Here is a 24,630-nt window from a genome sequence, read left to right as displayed (position 1 = left end):
TGAGAAAATTGTCATTTTATGAGTGGAATTGACATTTTATTGGAAAACGAACATTTGGTGGAGAAAATTTTCATTTTAAAAAACTATTGACATTTTTTTCATGGAGAAAATTGTCATTAAACATAAATATTGACGTTTTATTGCAAAAATTGAATTTTTGTTGAAGAAAATGTCATTTTATAAGTTTAATCGACGTTTTATTATGAAAATTAACATTTTATTCTGAACAACGATATTTCGTGGAAAAATTGTCATTTTATGAGTTTAATTGACATTTTATTAAGAAAAATGACAATTTATTGGGAAAAAATGAACTTTTGGTTGAAAACTGTCATTTCATGTACCATTTGACATTTTATTCAAGGAGAAAATTGTCCTTAAATCATAAAAATTAACGTTTTAATATAGAAAATGACATTTTATTCTGAAAAGCGATATTTCGTGGTAAAAATTGTCATCTTATGAGTTGAATTGACATTTTATAGAAAAATGAACATTTGATGGAATAAACTGTCATTTTAAAAAACCATTGACATTTTATTCATGGAGAAAATTGTCATTAAATCATAAAAATTGATGTTTTATTGTAAAAATGGACATTTCGTGACAAAAATTGTCATTTTGTGAGATTAATGACATTGAAACCAACATTTTATTCTGAAAAGCGATATTTCGTGGAAAAAATTGTCATTTTAATTGACATTTTATTAAGAAAAATGACAATTTATTGGGAAAAAATGAACTTTTGGTTGAAAACTGTCATTTCATGTACCATTTGACATTTTATTCAAGGAGAAAATTGTCCTTAAATCATAAAAATTAACGTTTTAATATAGAAAATGACATTTTATTCTGAAAAGCGATATTTCGTGGTAAAAATTGTCATCTTATGAGTTGAATTGACATTTTATAGAAAAATGAACATTTGATGGAATAAACTGTCATTTTAAAAAACCATTGACATTTTATTCATGGAGAAAATTGTCATTAAATCATAAAAATTGATGTTTTATTGTAAAAATGGACATTTCGTGACAAAAATTGTCATTTTGTGAGTTTAATGACATTGAAACCAACATTTTATTCTGAAAAGCGATATTTCGTGGAAAAAATTGTCATTTTAATTGACATTTTATTACGAAAATGAACATTTGGTTGAAAACTGTCATTTTGTGTACCATTTGACATTTTGTTTGTGGTGAAAATTATCTTTAAATCATAAAAATTGATGTTTTTCTAGGAAAACGAACATTTCATGAAAAAAATTGTAATTTTATGAGTTGAACATTTTATTAATTGAAAAAATTGTCATTTTATACAATGACGTATTGACATTTTGACAATTCTTCATGTCCCATCATGAATCTCATGTCTTTGGTCGTCCGGATTTTTCTTGAACTCATATAGAAATCGTCATCTTTTTCACAAATAACAATAAAAAATCATATATACAGGATGTGCTTATCAAAAAATTGAAAATTTATCGAAAAACGGTCTGAATTATTAAAAAAAAAAAAAAAAAAGAATTTTCATAGCAGGATTCGAAATATCAATAATGACCTCGCAAAAACTGTATTGTCCATTAACGGTATAATACAACGTTGCCAAGTTTAAAGCTACTATTAAACGGAAAGCCCTAAAAGTACAATCACTGTTTACTCCAAAACAACAATTAAAATAAAACACGATAAGACTAAATCAAATAAGTTTGTTTACAGTAAAGATAAAAACGGAATTCAATTTAAACGAAATGTAAATACGATACTAAACTTTTTTTTATCGCCAACTGAAAATTATAAAAGTGCAATCGGTTCTTTGTTGAAATTAGTGTATTAACAAGATGTTTAAATTAAGTTTGGCGGTACTTCTGGTAGTACTGTTCGATATTATAAACGGTTACACCTTTAGAAAGGGTTTTGAAGGTAGTTACAGTACAGGTAATGATGTTCGGAATCGTTATTTGGGATTCAGAGCTGGCGATGTAGAGAAGAAATGCGTTTGTATGAATTGGAGGGCATGCCAAGGTACCATTGATTCGTATCCATCGTAAGTACCGAATTATAAACATGATTCCATTATTTTTATGGAACGTATATCAATACTTTGAAGTTTTCGAATGTTATAAGTCGATTTGAATATATTTATAAGTTGAATTTCGAGTTTTAAATCGTAAATTCAAACGGAAATAGTGTTTATAAGTTGATTTGGAGTTCTAAAGCATCAAACTTATATTTATAAGTTGAATTTTTAAGTTTAAATTATGAATTACATCGAAATTTGTGAGATTTGATGTTATAAAACAATGAAAATAGATTTATAAGTTAAATTTCAGGTTATAAGTTATAAATTTCACCAAAAACACTGAGATTTGATGTTATAAAACGTTCCAAATATATTTATAAGTTAAATTTTGAGTTCTAAACCCTTAAAATCATATTTATAAGTTAAATTTTTAAGTTTAAAATACAAATTACATCAAAATTAGTGAGATTTGATGCTAAAAAACGATATAAATAGATTTATAAGTTAAATTTCAAGTTATAAGTTATGAATTTCACCAAAAACACTGAGATTTGATTTTATAAAACGCTCCAAATATATTTATAAGTTAAATTTGGAGTTCTAAACCCTTAAAATCATATTTATAAGTTAAATCTCAAAGTTTAAAATACGAATTACATCAAAATTAGTGAGATTTGATGCTAAAAAACGATATAAATAGATTTATAAGTTAAATTTCAAGTTATAAGTTATAAATTTCACCAAAAACACTGAGATTTGATGTTATAAAACGCTCCAAATATATTTATAAGTTAAATTTGGAGTTCTAAACCCTTAAAATCATATTTATAAGTTAAATCTCAAAGTTTAAAATACGAATTACATCAAAATTAGTGAGATTTGATGCTAAAAAACGATATAAATAGATTTATAAGTTAAATTTCAAGTTATAAGTTATAAATTTCACCAAAAACACTGAGATTTGATGTTATAGAACGTTCCAAATATATTTATAAGTTGAATTTGGCGTTCTAAACCCTTAAAATCATATTTATAAGTTAAATTTCAAAGTTTAAAATACGAATTACATCAAAATTTGTGAGATTTGATATTATAAAACAATGAAAATAGATTTATAAGTTGAATTTCGAGTTATAAGTTATAAATTTCACCAAAAACACTGAGATTTGATATTACAAGACATTAAAATCATATTTATGAGTTAAATTTGAAGGTTTATATTATGAATTACATCGGAATTAGTGAGATTTGATGCTAATAAACGATATAAATAGATTTATAAGTTAAATTTCAAGTTTTAGGATATAAATTTCACCAAAAACACTGAGATTTGATGTTATAAAACGTTCCTAATATATTTATAAATTGAATTTGGAGTTCTAAAGAATTAAAATCCTATTTATAAGTTAAATTTCAAAGTTTAAATTATGAATTACATCGACATTAATAAGATTTGTAACTGAAAAATGATAAAAATTATAATTTTCATCAAAAACACTAAGATTTGATATGGTGAAACATAAAAATGTGTTTATAAGTTGAATTTCGAAGTATATTTAATAAATTAAACAAAAAGAAGTGGAATTTGGAATCCCAAAGCAATGAATTCATATTTATAAGTCAAAATTAGTAGTTTAAATTTGAAATTTAAACTAATAGTAGTGAAATTTAGAGTTCTGGAGTATTAAAAATAGATTTATAAGTTAAATTTCAAATTATAAATTATGAAATAAAATAATACGATGGCATTCGAAGTTTTAAATCATTAAAATTACCTCTATTAGAGGAATTTAACGTTCGAAGTCCACAAAAATGATTTATAAGTTAAATTTGATATTCTGAATTAGGCTAATAGAAGTGAAATTCAAAGTTATAAAACTTTAAAAATATAAATATTAACGAAATTTGACAAGTAGAACATAAAAATTAAGTTATAAATTAAATTTCAAAAGTTAAATTATAAATATATTGAAATTATTCGCCTTTAATGCTATAAAATGTTGAAAATATATATTAAAATTATGAAATAACGCAATATCAATGGAAAAAATTGGAAAAATAGGTTAAATTCCAAATTTTAATTCATAAAATGGACCGATAAGAACGAATCAAAAATTTTACTATCAAATTTTTTGTTATAGTGAACCATGTAGACCCAGTTACGCGTTTGTCTGTTGCATACAACCGGATCCAGAACCGAATCCAGGCGGACACATTGACAATTACGACTGTCAAGAAGACCAACTCACAGAATTAGAAATACCCGGCTTAGAATTAATTCCAAATCCAAATACATGCGATTAAAATCATTTGTATACATTAATATTAAAAATAAATAATCCCCAATATGTTTTCCCCTTTAATTTTCCTTCGAAATCAACATTATTTATTGCGAGGTCGTAGAAAAAATATAGTGCGCAACACGCGATAAAATTTGGTGTAAATACACGTTTCGTACTTACCCAAATGTTTTCTTTCGTTTTCCACGTCTGCATAATCTAACAAACTGTCGTTTATTGTGAAACTCAATCCCGCCGGTTTTCTTGGAGGAACGTTTTCCTCGTCGCTATTATCATCCGATTGTTTTATGTCTTGTTCGGATTTTGCCAAACGTCCCCACGTCCATTCGGCTTCTACCGTTATCAATGTTATCAAATCTTCTACTCTTATCACTACTTTTTCCGTAATCGCAAGAACTTCGTCCTGCAACCAAACGAATCAACAAAAAATCAAATGGTATCAATAGAATTTGTTTGGGACATACTGTATATTACATAGTTTATGTTCACATCACATCTGTATAGTATAGTTTATATTCATTTCTTGGGACATACTGTATATTATATAATTTATGTTCATTTCTTGAGACATACTGTATATTAAATAGTTTGTGTTCATTTCTTGGGACACACTGTATATTATATAGTTTGTGTTCATATCTTGGGACGTACTGTATAGTGTATGGTTTGTATTCATTTCTTGGGAAATACTGTATAGTGTATGGTTTATGTTCATTTCTTGGGACATACTGTATAGTGTATGGTTTATGTTCATTTCTTGAGACATACTGTATAGTGTATGGTTTACATTCATTTTTTTTGGGACATACTGTATATTATATAGTTTGTGTTCATATCTTAGGACGTACTGTATAGTATATGGTTTGTGTTCATTTTTTGGGACTTACTGTATAGTGTATGGTTTGTGTTCATATCTTAGGACATACTGTATAGTATATGGTTTGCATTCATTTCTTGGGAAGTACTGTATATTAAATAGTTTGTGTTCATTTCTTGGGACATACTGTATATTATATAGTTTGTGTTCATATCTTGTGACATACTGTATATTATATAATTTGTGGTCATTTTTTGGGACATGCTGTATATTAAATAGTTTGTTTATTTTTTGGGACATGCTGTATATTATATAGTTTATGTTCATTTCTTGGGACATACTGTATATTATATAGTTTGTGTTCATATCTTGGGACGTACTGTATATTATATAATTTATGTTCATTTCTTGAGACATACTGTATATTAAATAATTTGTGTTGTTTTTGGGACATGCTGTATATTATATAGTTTATGTTCATTTCTAGGGACATACTGTATATTATATAGTTTGTGTTCATATTTTGGGACATACTGTATTGTGTATAGTTTACGTTCATATAATTTCTTTGGACATACTATATATTATATAGTTCATGATAATTCCATTGGACATACTGTATATTATATAGTTTTTCATTTGTTTTGGGCACGCTGTATGTTATTACTAGTTATGTTACTAGATACAATAATGATGCTATATAGCTTGTCCCAATTTTTATACGTATGAAACTGACAGATTCCACAACGAAATTATGTCACGTCTTGATATTGAAACAACTTCTATTATACATTTTATTGATTAAAACACCCTGTATATATAATTTGAAATTTCTATGGAAATATTTGTTATAAACTTCAAATTTTCAACCGACTCCATAAAACTCCTCCTCTCAGATATCTCCCTTTTACGCCGTATAGGAATAAACATTCCCGGGAACATAATATACCAATTTCAGTGTATACGACACAGGTCCGGATCTACCCAAAAGACGAACCAAATTAAAAATAAAAATCGACAAATGTCATTTCACTTACGAATAAAAATATTCATCACATTCCAAATCACATATATAATTCTTGTATAGAACGAGGTATTGTAAGAATAAAAAAATTATTTTTCAAGAATTATCGATTTTTGTATATTATATTTATATCTAAAACAGTTACGTCAAAGAAACGTCAGTCTGAATGGAAAAAAACACTTGGAAAATTGGTCAAAAAGCATGGAAATCGAATTTAAACGCTTTCTATGTGTGTTTTGGTGTATGATGGGGATGTAAATTCAACGACGTATTTCAATATGTCTAACCTTGAGGCTATATACTTTAAAAAAAAAAACGCTGACCTAACCTATAATTGGAATCATTGATAAGCCTATAAACTATAAATTTTATTATTATCGTTCTCTAGTGAAAAGAAAAAATAATCTACGATCTAGTTTAATTGTAAATTAATTTTACAAATAAAAGAAATGCCGTCTTAATCCTCCTAGATACGACTCTGTCTATACCGCCGCCCTCGGCTTCATGTTATAAATTACGGACTTTATTGCACTCGGATGGAACGACATAAAGAGTATCAAACGTACGGTTGTCTTTTGTTTTAATTATTTTTCGTATATTTATACCTTTCCAACACTCACTGTGTATATTATTTTGATTTGAGGTTAAATCAAGGACAAACAGGTGAGAAGTTGTAACGCACGATCGGTATATCGTAAAAACGATCGGTTAATCATAGTTTATATAAAAAATAAAAAAAACATAATTATTGATAAATCGAATAAAAAATTTTAGCTGACTAATATTTTTACAGTGTAAGTAGGTATTTTCTCATCGTCGATATGGTTTTCGGTATGACTAACGTTTGGATTTCGAGCTTAAAATCAATAGAATGAATAATGTTCCTAAATACTGTATGCGGAATTTACTGCTGAGATTCTGCACACAAAAACATAAATTTCTTTATAGCGTTTCAAATAAAACACATTATTAGAAACTTTTGTTTTTTATTGAATTCAAAAATGTTTTATCACGATGATTTCCATTGTAATAAAACTCCATAATTATTTATACGAGGTGACACAAAAGAAAATTCACATTTAAAAAAAGATATTCATTACAAATTTAAATGCATTGCTTGGGAATTTATTTTATTTATACGAGGTGACACAAAAGAAAATTCACATTTGAAAAAAATATTCGTTACATATTTAAATGTATTGCTTGGGAATTTATTTTATTTATACGAGGTGACACAAAGGAAAATTCACATTTAAAAAAAATATTCGTTACATATTTAAATGCATTGCTTGGGAATTTATTTTATTTATACGAGGTGACACAAAAGAAAATTCACATTTGAAAAAAATATTCGTTACATATTTAAATGCATTGCTTGGGAATTTATTTCTTAAAAAAAACATCGTTCAAATGTAAACCGACATCCATTTTATTATGCTTATGCCGTCCGCCATTTTGTGACTGATATTTTCTTTTAAATATTCAAAGGAAATTCAATTTGTTATTGAAAACTTTAGATATGATATAACCCCACAGGAAAATATCAATGGGTGTTAAATCTGGATAGCGTGGGAGCCACCTCTCCTGGGGGTTAATCTACCTACCAGGAAAAATTTCACGAACTCGTGTTAGAGATCTATTGGTATTTGTTTAAACAATTGTAGTTTGTTTGCAATTCAATTGATAATTCTAGTTTATAACGACAGTGTATATCAACAACGTCACAAGTCAAAAAAGTCTTTTTTCATCAATTTATGGACAAATGTCGACATGTTTTTTGTTTAGGTCTATTTATTTGACAGAATATTCTTTTTTTAAGGTCTATCAAGCCAAAATATTAATGTTAAAGAACGTCACAAGTCAAAAAATAGTGATAATTGTTAATTTTTCAAACAATTTTGATATGTTATGAGTTTGAATGTATCTATTTGGCGATATAATCATTTTCTAACATAGTTAATACTAAAATATTGATTGTAAACAAAGTCACAAGTCAAAAAAATCGTAAACACCGCCACTTTTAGGATTCTATGAACCAATTTTAATGAGTTTTGAAATAATTAGTACCTATTTCACGAAATAATGATTTTTTAGCGTCTTTTAAACCAAAATATTATTGAAAATAACGTCACAAGTAAAAAAAATTGCCATTTTCAAAGTGTATCCCTGTTTCGAAATTTTTTGTTTTATGTTGTTTTATTTTTCATATTTTTTTAGTTGAAGTGCATCTATTTGACAATGCAATCATTTTCTAACGTCTTTTAAACCAAAATATGAATTGTAAACAACGTCATAAGTCAAAAAAAATCGTAAATATCGCCATTTTCGATACTTCTCGAGTTGAAATGTCCCTATTTCACAAAATAAATATTTTCTAACGTCTTTCAGACCAAACGAATGATTTTATACAAAGTCACAATTCAAAAAAATCGTAAAAATTGTTATTTTAAGAAATTTATAAAACAATATTGATATTTTTTGATCTGAAATATATCTATTTAACAACATAATGATTTTCTGGCATCTTCTAGGTCAAAAAATTGATAATGAACAACGTCACAAGTCAAAAAAATCGTAAACACCGCCATTTTTAGGATTCTATGAACCAATTTTAATGAGTTTTGAATTAATTAGTACCTATTTCACGAAATAATGATTTTTTAGCGTCTTTTAAACCAAAATATTATTGAAAATAACGTCACAAGTAAAAAAAATTGCCATTTTCGAATTGTAAACCAGTTTCGAAATTTTTTAATTCTATTTTTCATATTTTTTTAGTTGAAGTGTATCTATTTGACAATGCAATCATTTTGTAACGTCTTTTAAACCAAAAGATGAATTCTAAACAACGTCATAAGTCAAAAAAAACATAAATATCGCCATTTTTAATACTTCTTGAGTTGAAATGTCCCTATTTCACAAAATAAGTATTTTCTAACGCCTTTCAGACTAAAAGAATGATTTTCTGGCATCTTCTAGGCCAAAAAATTGATACTGAACAACGTCACAAGTCAAAAAATTGCTATTTTACCGCGATTTCTTCACAAGTTTTAGTAATTTTTCATTTAAATTGTATCTGCTTCACGAAATAATCATTTGCTAGCATATTTTAGACTTTTGCAACTATTTTTGGAATAATTTCAATAAACCTCAAGTCAAAAGTGTTCTTCATAATGTAAAACTTACATTTCAATATTTTTTGTTCACCTTCATTCGTCAAATCTACAGCTTGTCCCACATTTGACAATGACAACAACGATAAATTCATTATTATATAACCCCCGTATATATTTGTAATTAATTAGGATAGAACAGTATAAAAAAAATAATATTTAGATAATTTAATCTGTTCCAACCAACACAGGAATAGCAAATCAAATTTTTTTAAAGAGAAATTCACTTCAATAATACGAAAAATATTGATTACCACCTGTATACACCCAATTAAAACGATGTATCATATGATTAAGCCCAAAATTTTCTTTTTATTTGTCGACAATATTCAAATTTCTATACACAATTAAAGCCGTTTATGAAAAAAGAAAAATTTGGTAACATAGTACGTATCGCCATCTATACACGAGACTAGGTACAAATTAGGCGTCGGTAAAAAAGGAAGCGATAAAAAAATGTTTAATTATCAATATTATACGGTCGTCTCGATTATGAATTTTATCTCTACATAAAGACAAAATGTCTAATTGATTTAAAAAAAAAATAAGTAATCGAATTATTTTTTTTTTCAAGTAAACTACGAAAAAAAAAAGAAAAATATCATTTTAGAACGAACATTATGCTGTTTTGGTTGGCAGCATATTACTTATTAAAATTGCGTTTTCTGGAGCGAATCGGGGGCGGCTGCCACCTACCGCCTATCGCGTTCCGCCCCTCCCCTTCCACACGAGCTCGGTCGATAAAGGGAAGGAGTTAGCGTTTACCCTTTTCCTACTAAATACACTTTATGAAAAACTAATATATTTTATTCCGGAATCGAGCAGGTGTTTTTTTTTTTCGTTTTCCGGCGATTGGGTTAGATTTAAACGACATACGAGGGTCGATCGAAAAATATTAAATACAATTTCTTTTAATACCGCCAATTTTAGACCATACATAAAACAGATGATTCCAAAGTTTCTAATGAGAAATACGTCATTCGAAGTAGTGTGAAAATAATACGAGGGTCGTACGATATTTTGTATTATACGGTGTTTAAATGGTAATATTGAAGTCAGAGCGAGTTCTAAGTGAAATTATGTCGATTTAAGTTTTAATTTAAATTGAGTTAGAGAGAGAGAGAGAGAGAGGTATAACGATTCTCGCTATCTTTATCTTCAATTTTAACTCATGGTCTAAATAGAACCGCAATGACTTTCACAAATACGTTAATGTGATTTATATAATTAACGATTTTAATGTATTTATGTTAATTTTTTTTTTCTTCTTTATCGTTATTGACGTAAATAATAAATTCGTATTGTGTATAAAAAAAAATCTTTTATCGTTTTCTATCGCCGAAAAGGATCTTCGGTATTTAATAGATATTTATTGTTAAATGATTTCGTATTCGTTTGATTTTATATTTATTATTGTTTACGCCGGATACGTAGATCAACGTTCCCATCCACGAGTCCGAGTTTTACTTAAAACTATTCCAACAGTGGCGTCGTATAACAGGGTACGATTTCCCATACAAATCAAATTTCACTATTTCTAGTTCAAATTTCACTATTTGGTGAAGTAATTACTGTTTGAAACCCTTTCCTATTTCACTATATCGAATTTTCTTTTCGCTTATACGTCCAATTGTTTTGTTTTAAATTAAAAAATGAATTTTCGGCATATTTTTTTCTTAGCCACTATTTTGATTAGTCTTTTGCACTTACTCCAGTTTTTTCCTAATTTCACTATATCAAATTCATTTTTTTCTCGCTTTTCCATTTATTTCACTATACTCTTTTCCATTTCACTGTCTTTTATCACTGTTTGTTCTCGTTTTGTCTATATTTCACTATTTCTAGATCAAATTTCACTATTTGGTGAAGTAATTACTGTTCGAAACCCTTTCCTATTTCACTATATCGAATTTTCTTTTCGCTTATACGCCCAATTGTTTTGTTTTAAATTAAAAAATGAATTTTCGGCATATTTTTTCCTTAGCCACTATTTTGATTAGTCTTTTGCACTTACTCCAGTTTTTTCCTAATTTCACTATATCAAATTCCAATTTTTTTTCGCTTTTCCATTATTTCACTATAACCTTTTCCATTTCACTATCTTTTATCACTGTTTGTTCTCGTTTTGTCTATATTTCACTATTTCTAGATCAAATTTCACTATTTGGTGAAGTAATTACTGTTTGAAACCCTTTCCTATTTCACTATATCGAATTTTCTTTTCGCTTATACGCCCAATTGTTTTGTTTTAAATTAAAAAATGAATTTTCGGCATATTTTTTTCTTAGCCACTATTTTGATTAGTTTTCTGCACTTACTCCAGTTTTTTCCTAATTTCACTATATCAAATCAATTTTTTTCTCGCTTTTCCATTACTTCACTATACTCTTTTCCATTTCACTGTCTTTTATCACTGTTTGTTCTCGTTTTGTCTATATTTCACTATTTCTAGATCAAATTTCACTATTTGGTGAAGTAATTACTGTTCGAAACCCTTTCCTATTTCACTATATCGAATTTTCTTTTCGCTTATACGCCCAATTGTTTTGTTTTACATTCAAAAATGAATTTTCGGCATATTTTTTTCTTAGCCACTATTTTGATTAGTTTTCTGCACTTACTCCAGTTTTTTCCTAATTTCACTATATCAAATTCATTTTTTTCTCGCTTTTCCATTTATTTCACTATACTCTTTTCCATTTCACTGTCTTTTATCACTGTTTGTTCTCGATTTGTCTAGATTTCACTATGTCTAGATCAAACTTCACTATTTGGTGAAGTAATTACTAGTTAAAACCCCTTCCTATTTCACTATATCGAATTTTTCTCTTCAGTTATACACAGAATCGATTTATTTTTTCGTTTAACAATAAATTTCCACTATATTATATTCCATTTCGCTATTTCTGCTGTTTTCTACTATTTACATTCTTGATTTGTTCAAATAATCACTTCTCACAACATCCCATGCTTTTCCCCGTTTCACTATATTAAATTTCCATCTCAGTAATATACGCAATCGCTCGGTTTTACGTGTACAAATAAATTTTCACTATATTCTTTTTTATTTCACTACTTTGGCGTTTTGTTTCACTATTTATAGTCCTAATTTCACTATTTGGTTTAATGATCACCTTTCACTATATAATCCTACCTCTTTGTTTCTCGTATAGGATGACATTCTCATTAATTCACTATATTCTAACTGATTTCACTAACTCAGTTTATTTCCAGTTCCAATTTCACTATTTCAGTTAATAATTACCTCAAACATCCCCTTTTTCCTTTTTTTTATTTCACTATAACAAATTCCCTTTTCACTATTAATCCGACCACTTTATTTCACGTATACAATTGCTTTTCTAGTGTTGCACTAAATTCTTTTTGATTTCACTATTTTAGCTTTCCAAATAACTTGGTTTCTTTCCAAATTCCAATATTCTATCTAGTAATAAATGAATTAGATCTATTTCTCTCGGCTATTTTCTATTTTCACTATATCATGTTACCTTTTTCACTATATATTTTATTGTTTTTATCCGAATTTCTCTATTTCTAGTGCTAATTTCACCATTCTTCTTTATCACTTTGCTTTTCACTGTTTTCACTATATTAAATACAGTTTTTCATTATTTCACTATAGTCCATTCAACTTTCTTAGTATATTATCGTGTTTTGTGGAAATTTAATTATTTCTACTTTCTTTTTATCACTTTACTTTGTACTATTTTCACTGTATCAAATCCCTTTTATTGGCTTTTTCATTGTTTCACTATAACCTATTCAATTTCATATTTTTTTCTGTTTTGTTGGAATTTCACTATTCCTCGAGCTAATGTCACTATTCAATTGAATAATTATTTTAGTTTCCAAGCGTTTTATTTTACGTACACTGTTTTTTCATAGTTCCAGTATATTGTTTTCACTATTTCTCGAGCTAATGTCACTATTCAATTGAATAATTATTTTAGTTTCAACTGTTTTTTTCATTGTTTCACTTCACCGTACTCAATTTCACTATTAAATTTAGAAGTTTACGATTCGTAATTACACTAGTTTTCACTATATCAAATTATCTTTTCACTATATGATCCAAGGGATTTATTTTACGTACACTATTTTTCATGGTTTCAGTATATTCTTTTCACTATTTCTCGAGCTAATGTTACTATTAAATTGAATAATTATTTTAGTTTCAACTGTTTTTTTCATTGTTTCACTTCACCGTACTCAATTTAACTATTAAATTTAGAAGTTTACGATTCGTAATTACACTAGTTTTCACTATATCAAATTATCTTTTCACTATATGATCCAAGCGTTTTATTTTACGTACACTATTTTTGAATGTTTGCATTATATTCTTTTCACTAGAAGTTTACGATTCGTAATTGTGTAATTTTATGTAGTTTTCATTATATCAAATTATCTTTTCACTATATGATCCAAGCGTTTTATTTTACGTACACTATTATTGAATGGTTGCAATATATTCTTTTCACTAGAAGTTTACGATTCGTAATTACACTAGTTTTCACTATATCAAATTATCTTTTCATTATATGATCCAAGCGTTTTATTTTACGTACACTATTTTTGAATGGTTGCAGTATATTCTTTTCACTAGAAGTTTACGATTCGTAATTACATACCTGTTTTCACTATATCAAATTATCTTTTCACTATATGATCCAAGCGATTTATTTTACGTACACTATTTTTTTATGGTTGCAGTTTTTCACTATATTCCAATAATTTAATGAAACGTTTGATAACGTACGTCATTAAAAAGGAAAACAGCTGATCCCACGGACTATAGAATTTAAAAAAATTAAAACCAATCAATTTCATCATCGCGTATAATAAAATTCCAAGAAAGCTCGGTTTTTATGTATGCTAACAAATTCGGTTACGACAAACATATTAATTAAAATTAAAAAAAAAAAAAAAATAGAAAGAGATAGTAGACAGCCAGAAAAAGATAACAACATATAAAACTATATTCAACATAGATTTCAAGCATGACCTCATCTCTTAATTTTATTATTCAAAAAATAAAACATACATTTTTTGCTTCCACTACTTACAATTTAATTGATTCAATGATAACTCAACCATTAACCTTAGCCACCAGTGGCGTATCACAAAATTCGATTGAGGGGGGACCACACGAAACTTTAATTCTTTTTTTTTCATATTTTCCCCGCTACTGAAATCGACGTAATAACGTGGTACCTATATAATAATTTGTGAAGTACCAGATAACCTTGATGGCAAATGGATTGGTTCGTAAACAATCTTATTTATTCGAAAAGAGGTTGATGACATTTTGATTGTTTAATTTTGTTTTGTTTCGAAAAATTATTTGCGATTTATATCTATCATTGTGAATTTATTTAAATGACGACGTTCGAAAGAGAAATTTCGTTCGAATAATTAGCGAAAGTGATTCGATATTATATAAATTATTTAATATAGTTGTAGTCGATTAAATCGACGTTCATAAGCTTGGGAAGAGATGTGTGCGATATAGCGTCGTCTAAAACGTCTTAGAAACCAAAAGATTGACTGTAAACAACGTCACAAGTCGAAGAGTCGGAGAATTTTTCAAACAATTTTGGTTTTTTTTTCAAATTGAATGTATCTAATTTATAAAATGATCATTTCCCGACGTTTTTTAGAATAAAAAATCCATTGTAAACAATGACACAAGTCCAAAAATATCTTTTTCAGCAGTTTATGAATCAATTTTATTTTTTTTTTTCAATTGAAATGTATTTATCTAAAAAAATAATATATTTCGACGTACTTAAAGTCGAGAAATTGATTCTGAACAACGTCACAAGTTCAAAAATGATAAAAATTGTCTTTTTTCAGGAATATATTTACCAATTTTGTTTTTTTTTTAATTAAAATGTATCTGTATATGAAAATAAGACATTTTTAACGAATCCTAAGTCGAAAAATTGAATCTGAACAACGTCACAAGTCAAAAAATTATGAATGCCCTTTTCCAGCAATTTATGAATCAATTTATCTGTATATTAAAATAATTTTATAACATAATTTGAATCAAAAAATTAATTCCGAACAACGTCACAAGTCCAAAAATGATAAAAATTGTCTTTTTTCAGGAATATATTTACCAATTTTGTTTTTTTTTCAATTAAAATGTATCTGTATATGAAAATAAGACATTTTTAACGAATCCTAAGTCGAAAAATTGAATCTGAACAACGTAACAAGTCAAAAAATTATGAATGCCCTTTTCCAGCAATTTATGAATCAATTTATCTGTACATTAAAATAATTTTATAACATAATTTGAATCAAAAAATTAATTCCGAACAACGTCACAAGTCCAAAAATGATAAAAATTGTCTTTTTTCAGGAATATATTTACCAATTTTGTTTTTTTTTCAATTAAAATGTATCTGTATATAAAAAAAGAGTTTTTTAACGAATCCTAAGTCGAAAAATTGAATCTGAACAACGTCACAAGTCAAAAAATTATGAATGCCCTTTTCCAGCAATTTATGAATCAATTTATCTGTACATTAAAATAATTTTATAACATAATTTGAATCAAAAAATTAATTCCGAACAACGTCACAAGTCCAAAAATGATAAAAATTGTCTTTTTTCAGGAATATATTTACCAATTTTGTTTTTTTTTCAATTAAAATGTATCTGTATATGAAAATAAGACATTTTTAACGAATCCTAAGTCGAAAAATTGAATCTGAACAACGTCACAAGTCAAAAAATTATGAATGCCCTTTTCCAGCAATTTATGAATCAATTTATCTGTACATTAAAATAATTTTATAACATAATTTGAATCAAAAAATTAATTCCGAACAACGTCACAAGTCCAAAAATGATAAAAATTGTCTTTTTTCAGCAATATATTTAACAATTTTGTTGTTTTTTTTTAATTGAAATGTATCTGTATATGAAAAAAGAGTTTTTTAACGAATCCTAAGTCGAAAAATTGAATCTGAACAACGACACAAGTCAAAAAATTATGAATGCCCTTTTCCAGCAATTTATGAATCAATTTATCTGTACATTAAAATAATTTTATAACATAATTTGAGTCAAAAAATTAATTCCGAACAACGTCACAAGTCCAAAAATGATAAAAATTGTCTTTTTTCAGGAATATATTTACCAATTTTGTTTTTTTTTTAATTAAAATGTATCTGTATATAAAAAAAGAGTTTTTTAACGAATCCTAAGTCGAAAAATTGAATCTGAACAACGACACAAGTCAAAAAATTATGAATGCCCTTTTCCAGCAATTTATGAATCAATTTATCTGTACATTAAAATAATTTTATAACATAATTTGAGTCAAAAAATTAATTCCGAACAACGTCACAAGTCCAAAAATGATAAAAATTGTCTTTTTCCAGCACTTTATAACCAATTTCGTGATTTTTTTCAATTGAAATGTATCTATTTGAAAAAATAATAGTTTTCTAACGTACCTCAAGTCGAGAAATTGATACTAAACAACGTCACAAATTAAAAAATGATAAAAATTTTCTTTTTCAGCAATTTCTAAACCAAATTTGGTTTTTTGGTCGATTGAAATATATCTATTTGAAAAAATAATAGGTACTTTGGGTCGAACAACGTCACAAGTCTAAAAATTATAGAAATTGTCATTGTCCTGTAGATTATGAACCAATTTCGATATTTTTTTGAGTTAAGATATATGTTTTGGATATTTTAAGTAAATTCTAACTTCTTTTAGACTAAAAAGTTGATGCTAAACAACGTCTCAATTAAAAAAAAATCCTCACTTTCAGCACTTTATTAACCTATTTTGCAATTTTTGAGTCAAAATGTATTAATTTGATAGAATACTCATTTTCTAACGTTTTTTATACTAAAAATCAATGGTTAAACAACGTCACAATAATGAGATACGAAGCAATAAATAATGTCTCAAGTCAAAAAATTATAGAAATTGTCTTTTTCGGTTATTTATAAACTCATGTCAATGTTTTTCATCTCTAAACTCATCTATATAACGTAAAATTTTCCGTTATACCAAGAAATTTATGGTAAATAACGTCACAAGTCAAAAACGGATGAAAAATTGTAAATATTGGCCTTTTTCAACTACACAAGCATCCACGTCAATGTTTTTTATCTCAAACCTCATCCACCTTCATGGTAAATAACGTCACAAGTCGAAAAATTATACAAATTTCGTTTTTTTCTGCAATTTATAAATCAATTTTGATATTTTTTTATTCGAAATGTCTCGTAGACCAATATATTAATGGAAGACAATGTCACAAGTCAAAAACTACCAAAAAATTGTAAAAATCGCCATTTTTATCAACTTAAAAAGCCACTTCAATATTTTTAACCTCAAAATTCATGTACCTAACATGAAATCATCATTCGAACCAAGCTCTAGATTAAAAATAACGTCAAAAAAGTAAAAAATTGATATTCTAATACTCCAATTTACACTGCAAATATTTACCCATCATAAAACTTAAATGATACATCCTGTATACGTAAACTAAATTTCATAAAATCCACTCTAAACGAAATAGAAACCATTAGTTTCTGCTCGAATAGATATTCAAACGATTTTTATATAAAATAACGAATTATATTGAAAATAACATTTAGGAAATAATTAAACATTAATTATCAATGACTATACATTACTCTTATCAGTAGGAATTGATAAATAGTATGCACTTAATCAATCGTTATCAATTACCACGTACAAATAAAATTTTCTATATATTTATAACACCCGAAACGATTTACTGAAAAATATAATTCACTCGTTTATATAGAATAGACAAAAATACAACCCTTCACCGTATATCTCCCTCGATGTCCGCGTCCCCCTTCCGCCTACACCCTCTTCCCAACCCCTCTCTATTATTCCTTCTCCCACGTCTTTCGCAGCTGTTACCGTAGCTGCATACAATATATAAAGTATTTATCTATGTTTTCCTTTTTATAATGTTTGCCATATTTTTTGACGTAACCTCGTAAAACACGCCATGAATATAAAATTAATTATTAATAAAAATGCATTTAGATATAGAAATTTGAATGGCGAATCTTTAAAAAACAAACACGAACTATATTTAGAAAATAATGTGTATTCGTTGTATACGTCTCGAAAATAGACACAATCAGTTGGTATCGTAAAAATGGTCGAGTACGAATCTGCCAAATTAATTTTACCCAGAACGTATCGTCGATCAAAGGCGTCGCTCATTTATATTTACAACGAAAATAAATACGATGAAACAAATTAAAAATATTATCAACATCCAAAAAAACAAACAAGAAATTAAGAAGTTGAAATGACGTAAAGGTGTGAATGCTTACATACCTAACAGGATTCCATATATTCGGAACCCAATCCGATTCAATAACTGGAGACATCAACATTATTTATGAGACACTCTCTATATTCATTTCGATCCATTTTATCGAAATAATGATAGATAACAGCGCGAAAAACACAAAAAATCACACGTTAACAAACTGGGAATAAATATTTTGTGTGTTGTTCAGACAAAATGGCCGATTTGTCAAAGTCACGTGTTCCGTTATGACCTATTAATTAGTTGTAAACAGAGAAGGAAACAGTTTAAATTTCTACTGCGCATGCACTGTATATTACAACTGATCATCTTTTGTTTGAATTTGCACCAATGGGAAACTAACGTGTCGATTGTTGATTACAATGTTGTCAAATTTGTCGATCTATCGAAATGATTTGTTTTTATTTACGAATTTTATTTTACGTTGTTAAAATTATTAAATTAATGCGTAAATAATTACAAAACGTAATTTCTTTACGCACCTCGTATATTTAACCAATTAATAGTAAAATATTCAAAAATTCGTTGTCTACATTTTACAACACTTTATTTATTCATGATAATCCGTTATCTTTGTCAAATAAAAATATTCTCATTTATTTCAAAATAATTTGATAAAATTTTATCGTTTTGTTTATTGATATTGCAGCGTGTACCATTTTCGCCCGAAACTAATTAATATTAATGCGTCGAGGGTTCGTACAAAAATAGCTATACAAATAAAAAACAAACAAATACCTAAAAATTCACGTTAAACTCGTATAATCACGTTATAAAACTACATCAAGAAATAATCCGTAATTCTATAATACATTTGGCAACGCCGATTTTAATATATCGTTAATTCGGTTGCTATGACTCACGTAAAACATAAGATGATGCCTTTAATTTCAATAATATCTTCAAATTTATGCGAACTAAATAAATATTTGTTTGATTATAAACAAAATTTCATTAAATATTTTAGACGTAACGCGCTTGGTTATTTACCATTTTTGTAAATACCTTCATCTGTCTAAGTCGTTTTTTCGTTTAAACCAAGGCGAACCGAAACTCGTTTGCGGTCGTATTCAAAATAGTGCAAGGCGGTTCTATCACGTCCGCCAATACTATCGTATATTCCAGCCAACCAATTAACAGTTTAAACTGATCGTCGACCATAACTATCAATTATTTAACTGTGCGATTGTTCGAAACTAGTTCCGGTTCGAACCGAAGCACTCCAGCCGGTTTCTTCGAAGATTATACACCTCTCTAATTGTTCAACTACTTTTCTCTCTCTCTCTAGCTTCGTAATATCGCTTCTAGAGGTATTTTCATGTGCCAAACGGAGGTATTGTTAATTTTAAAGCGATTTTAATGAGTTATTAAACATTTGAATATACGAGGTGAATCAAAAAAATATATACCTCAAAATAGTACTTTTACAATCAATTTTTGAACCTCGATTCAATGGTTTTTTATATTAATTACACATTTTTATTACCGTGAAAATATTTTCAATTCATTATCAAAATAAGTTGATTAAAATATTTCGAAACGCATAATTACTTACCTCTCCATGGTCCAGACGTCCTTCCGGCGTATTTTCCGGTAGGAAATATAACCTCAAACTAGCCAATACTTGTTCACTATTTTTATCTAACCATAATAATTGCAATTCTCCTATACACAATAAGTCACTGTCTCTCCACATTTTCACAAAAAAAAATTCACTCAATGTCACTATTCGGCATATACCGTTTTTAACATATTTAAACGCTTTGTAAAATGTATACGGTCCGTGTTGACCGCAAGGTCCCCCGACGAACTATAACAAAAAATATATATACATAAAAGTGAGGTTAGACGTAATCGATAATAATCGTACACTAAATTTAAATTATTACATGACGGATGTGATACGAATAGCAAGAGATCACGAAAAGTATAAAAGAAGAAGAATATTAAAAGGTTTAATAAATTTTTGTTGTGTTAACTCTATATAAAATAATCGATATGATGGATGGAAACCGAATGGGAAGAGATCACGAGTAATATAAAAGAAGAAGAACGTCAAAGGATTGAATTAATTAGTTTTTGGTATGTAAAGATTATGTTTAGAAGATAATAATTGAAGATTAGAATTTGCTTTATTACGTTTTTATAATTTTATTTACTGCCTCGCAACTTATTTAAATGAATTCGATGTAAATTTCTGCAGGTAAAAATTTGTAACAAGACAAAATTTTCAAGGTTAAAAACAGTGAAATGTTTATCGTTTTTATTATATAATATATACAAAATTAGATTTCTTAATGTGTTTTTGATTAATTGTAGCGTGATAACGGTGTTTTTTTTGTTAAAAATTGATTATCTACCTGCGTTTACGACTAGTTATTTAAAGAAATTCATTATCGGCAGTTTCTTACCCCCTAGGGTGACTTTCGTATGCTATTCAATATAAATTTAGGTACAGATGTTTTGTTACTCTTTTCTGATTCAATATCGATTTTTTGTTTGTTAATAAGAAGATGAAAAAAATATATTTTCTATAGCTATATACACATTATATGCTGCAGAACCGGTTAAGTGACTTTACGAATACATTCTAACATATTAGTCGAAATAATTTTATTTATTTGTTACATTTTTAACTATAAATATTTTCAACTATAATAAAAACGCTATTTTAAGCTATTATTAGTCAAAAAAACGTTAAAAGTGTATCTTACGTAATCAAAAATGAATTTATTCTATCATCGATTTTTTTTTTCAATTAGGAATATGATATTTTATTTTTGTTATCAAATAATTGCGACAACAACAAAAATTATCTACTTTTTTTATTAATATATTAATGAAAATGGCGAACGGCACTGATATATAGTTTACCAATCAAATATTGCTCGTCGTTATCATCATTTAACGTTTCTACTTCCTATTTTATAATAAGTGAAACGAAAGCAAATATTTTATATAAAACCTAAAACTATTATTCCTATAAATAGATGAAAGCACCTTGAAAAAACAATTAACCGACGTTATGGTTAATTAAATGACTTTATTTATATATATGTAAAAAAAAGAAACACGAAAATCTGACCGATATTGTTCTTAAATCCCAACTAAATATTTTTACGTCGTCTGCCGCCTACATATACCTAATAAAAAAAATTAGTTTGCTCATTTTCTTCACGTTGCCCTATCAAGTTATGTTCGATAAAACTATTAATACTTAACATGTGCAACTGGATTTTGTCACCGTTTTAAGAAACAAAAACAATTATATAAACAAAAAAAATTATTCAAAACACCTTGAAATTAACTAATACCCGAAAAAAAAACTATTAATAATTAAAACAATGAGTACGCGATAACATACCAAAAGATAAATATGCAGATAAGAATTATGATAAACTCTCCAGTTAATTATTTCATTTTTCAGTAAATATAATGTAAAAACAATTATTTAAAATGACGAATCATAAAAAATTAGCGACAGAATCGAAATAATTAACGCGAATATCAATAATCAATAACGAATTTCGAACCCGATCTGTAATTTAATAATAGCTTCCAAATTAATTAATATTTATAGAAAGTCATAATAATAAACAGGCAATATATCCAATAAACGACTACGTAAAAATATAATTGTTGTTTTAAAATATTCCTTAAACGTTTAAACATATAATAGAATAATTTCGTACCTGTATATTATCACTATTACCCATATTTTTATAAGAATTAATCACAGAGCTATTCACAAACACCACGCTGACACGGCCATCTACTTTGTATTTACTCTAATTATATGACGTCACGATACAGAACTACACTCGTAAACGATCGTAATATTCCGCCGTTGGTTCGTCCAAGCTGGCGCTTTAAGTTTTCGGGAGAGGAGGTGTAACCTTAGTTTTGGTTCTTCTGAATTTCATCTTTATACGATTCCGGATACTGCGACGAAATAAATAATCGATATTATTCAAATATTATCGATGTTTTAAAACGTACTGACTGACTGTAAGGAACGGTTACGTATTTAGAGAACTAGAAAACGTGTGGTGCTTTTTCCGTGTATCGTATCATATGTATCACAAAGAAATTGACGAGGTAACGAGTAGGTTAAAAATTTTGTTGTGGACGGTGCACTTCTCGAAAGTGAAACTGTGCTGGAAGTTGTATTAGTAGTGCTGCCAACTGGAGACGTTGGAGGTTGGTAAATATTTACGTTAAACTTATTCTGTAATATTTTGTATAAAAACGATCGGTGAAAGGAAGGGGGATTCGGTATGTATTTAAAATAAACAATGCTTGAGGTTTTTGCCGATAGGACAAAATTAAATTTATACCAGGTTAAAGTGAAAGTTAATCGAACACTTAACAATTTATTCACTATCTACTTAGTGTTTTTAAAGTAATTATATAATTTGTTATCCAATCATTAATTTTAAATTTGTTTGTCGGTAATGATATACAGGGAAATTGATTGAATTTTTACAGTGGAAATCGAATATTTTTAAATAAATCCATAAAATTGGATAATATCAAAAGATAATCATTCTTTTCATTAAAATTTTATTTTTTCACTAGGGATTGTCAAAAAAAGTTTTTTTCTATCAAAATTTATATGGTTATTGTATTAAATTAGTTATTTTAAATAGTTTTTAGAAAATTTTTATTCATAATATTGTTCAGTAATTTATTTTAATGAATATATAATTGAAATTATATAACACACGGCGCCATCTATTGACAGATAGCAGAGTTTATTTACACTTTACAGTAGGCAACAAAGGGCAACTATGTTTTTTATTATAAATACAAATGTTTTCACTAATTGAAATAAAATTTCCTAATATTTGTAAAAATTATGCAATTTATTTAATAAAACTTTGAATATTATAATTTTTTTTAAATATATTATATTCTGTACCTACGACGTAGATTTGGCAACGATTTAACATCCACCATCCCTTTATATCTAAAATATGAGATATTTTTAAAATTTTTTATCAAAATTAGATAAAATAACTACAAAAAATGTTATTAAAGCTAATTTACTTTCTTGGTTACGTCTTTTAATTAGAACTATAGATAACATAACCTCATTTATATTATAAAAAACGTAGAATGTAGAATTAATAATTAAATTATGAACAATATATAAAAGCATTCAGTTCAAATTGTTATATCAATTTCTATTGTTACTTTCGGAAGATACCCGGTAAGTTCACATCTTGTGGTTTCAAGTGCCCTCTTGGGAAATTCTTCGAAACTAAAGGTGTATGAATTATCGTTATCTACATAAAAGAACAGATTTCTACTACAAGTAGTTTCATCAGCTGCTAGATGGTGCTAGGGGGCATGTTTGGATTAATATAACTATACCTAAAGGTATTTCTAGTAATTTAAAGATGGCGCTATCAAACATAATTGAATCAAAACATTATTTTTCGCTTTTAAGTACTTTTGGATACAGTTAGCGGGTATATTTGTATAACTATATGATTTTATTTGTTATTCGCGAAATTTGTAAATAAATTTTGACGCATTAAAGACAAAAATTAACTTTCCTAAGACGCACAATTCTTTTTTGGAATAAAAATGTTTTAAGTTCGTCGAGTGTTATATTATGATCATTATTGATTGAAAAGTATTAATCGTTTCTGAAATAATTCCAGAAATATTAATTTCCAACGACGTAGCATAGTTCATTTTCACAAGAAACTATTTACTGACTAGATTATGCAACACATCATACATCGGGAATGTAGACAACACACCCTACAGTCAGAAGTTAGGCATACATCATAATCTCAGAACATAAATTAGTAATCTATGTTCCAAGGTTATAATTAAGACGTTATGCAACACTATATACATTAAGAAGTTATGCAACACATCATACATTGAGAAATAATACAACTAC

The 24,630-nt window shown here is 27.3% G+C and overlaps 2 protein-coding genes across 3 annotated transcripts in view; one reads left to right on the top strand and one right to left on the bottom strand.

Annotated features, from left to right (window-relative positions):
- The window catches only part of LOC130902691 (AT-rich interactive domain-containing protein 5B-like), a 34,187-nt gene extending 9,574 nt beyond the window's left edge, over positions 1-24,613 (bottom strand). The window contains exons 1-3 of one of the 2 annotated variants that reach the window (XM_057814950.1): positions 22,406-24,613; positions 20,269-20,523; positions 4,485-4,725 (exon numbers count right to left, since the gene is read on the bottom strand). In XM_057814950.1, the coding sequence (XP_057670933.1) occupies positions 4,485-4,725; positions 20,269-20,523; positions 22,406-22,429 (520 nt within the window). In that variant the 5' untranslated portion in view covers positions 22,430-24,613. The remainder of the gene's footprint in view (positions 1-4,484; positions 4,726-20,268; positions 20,524-22,405) is intronic. The other variant, XM_057814949.1, reaches the window with a different exon arrangement.
- LOC130902696 (uncharacterized) lies at positions 1,741-4,370 on the top strand. The gene is made up of 2 exons (XM_057814956.1): positions 1,741-2,046; positions 4,164-4,370. The coding sequence occupies exons 1-2, from the start codon at positions 1,841-1,843 to the stop codon at positions 4,324-4,326; spliced, it is 369 nt and encodes a 122-aa protein (XP_057670939.1). The 5' UTR covers positions 1,741-1,840; the 3' UTR covers positions 4,327-4,370.
- Positions 24,614-24,630: the final 17 nt, after the last annotated feature.

Source organism: Diorhabda carinulata, chromosome X (genome assembly GCF_026250575.1).
Source record: "Diorhabda carinulata isolate Delta chromosome X, icDioCari1.1, whole genome shotgun sequence".
Classification (NCBI taxonomy): Eukaryota; Metazoa; Arthropoda; class Insecta; order Coleoptera; family Chrysomelidae; genus Diorhabda; species Diorhabda carinulata.
The sequence above is the reverse complement of the archived record's forward strand: the minus strand, read 5'-3'. Positions and strand labels throughout refer to the sequence as shown.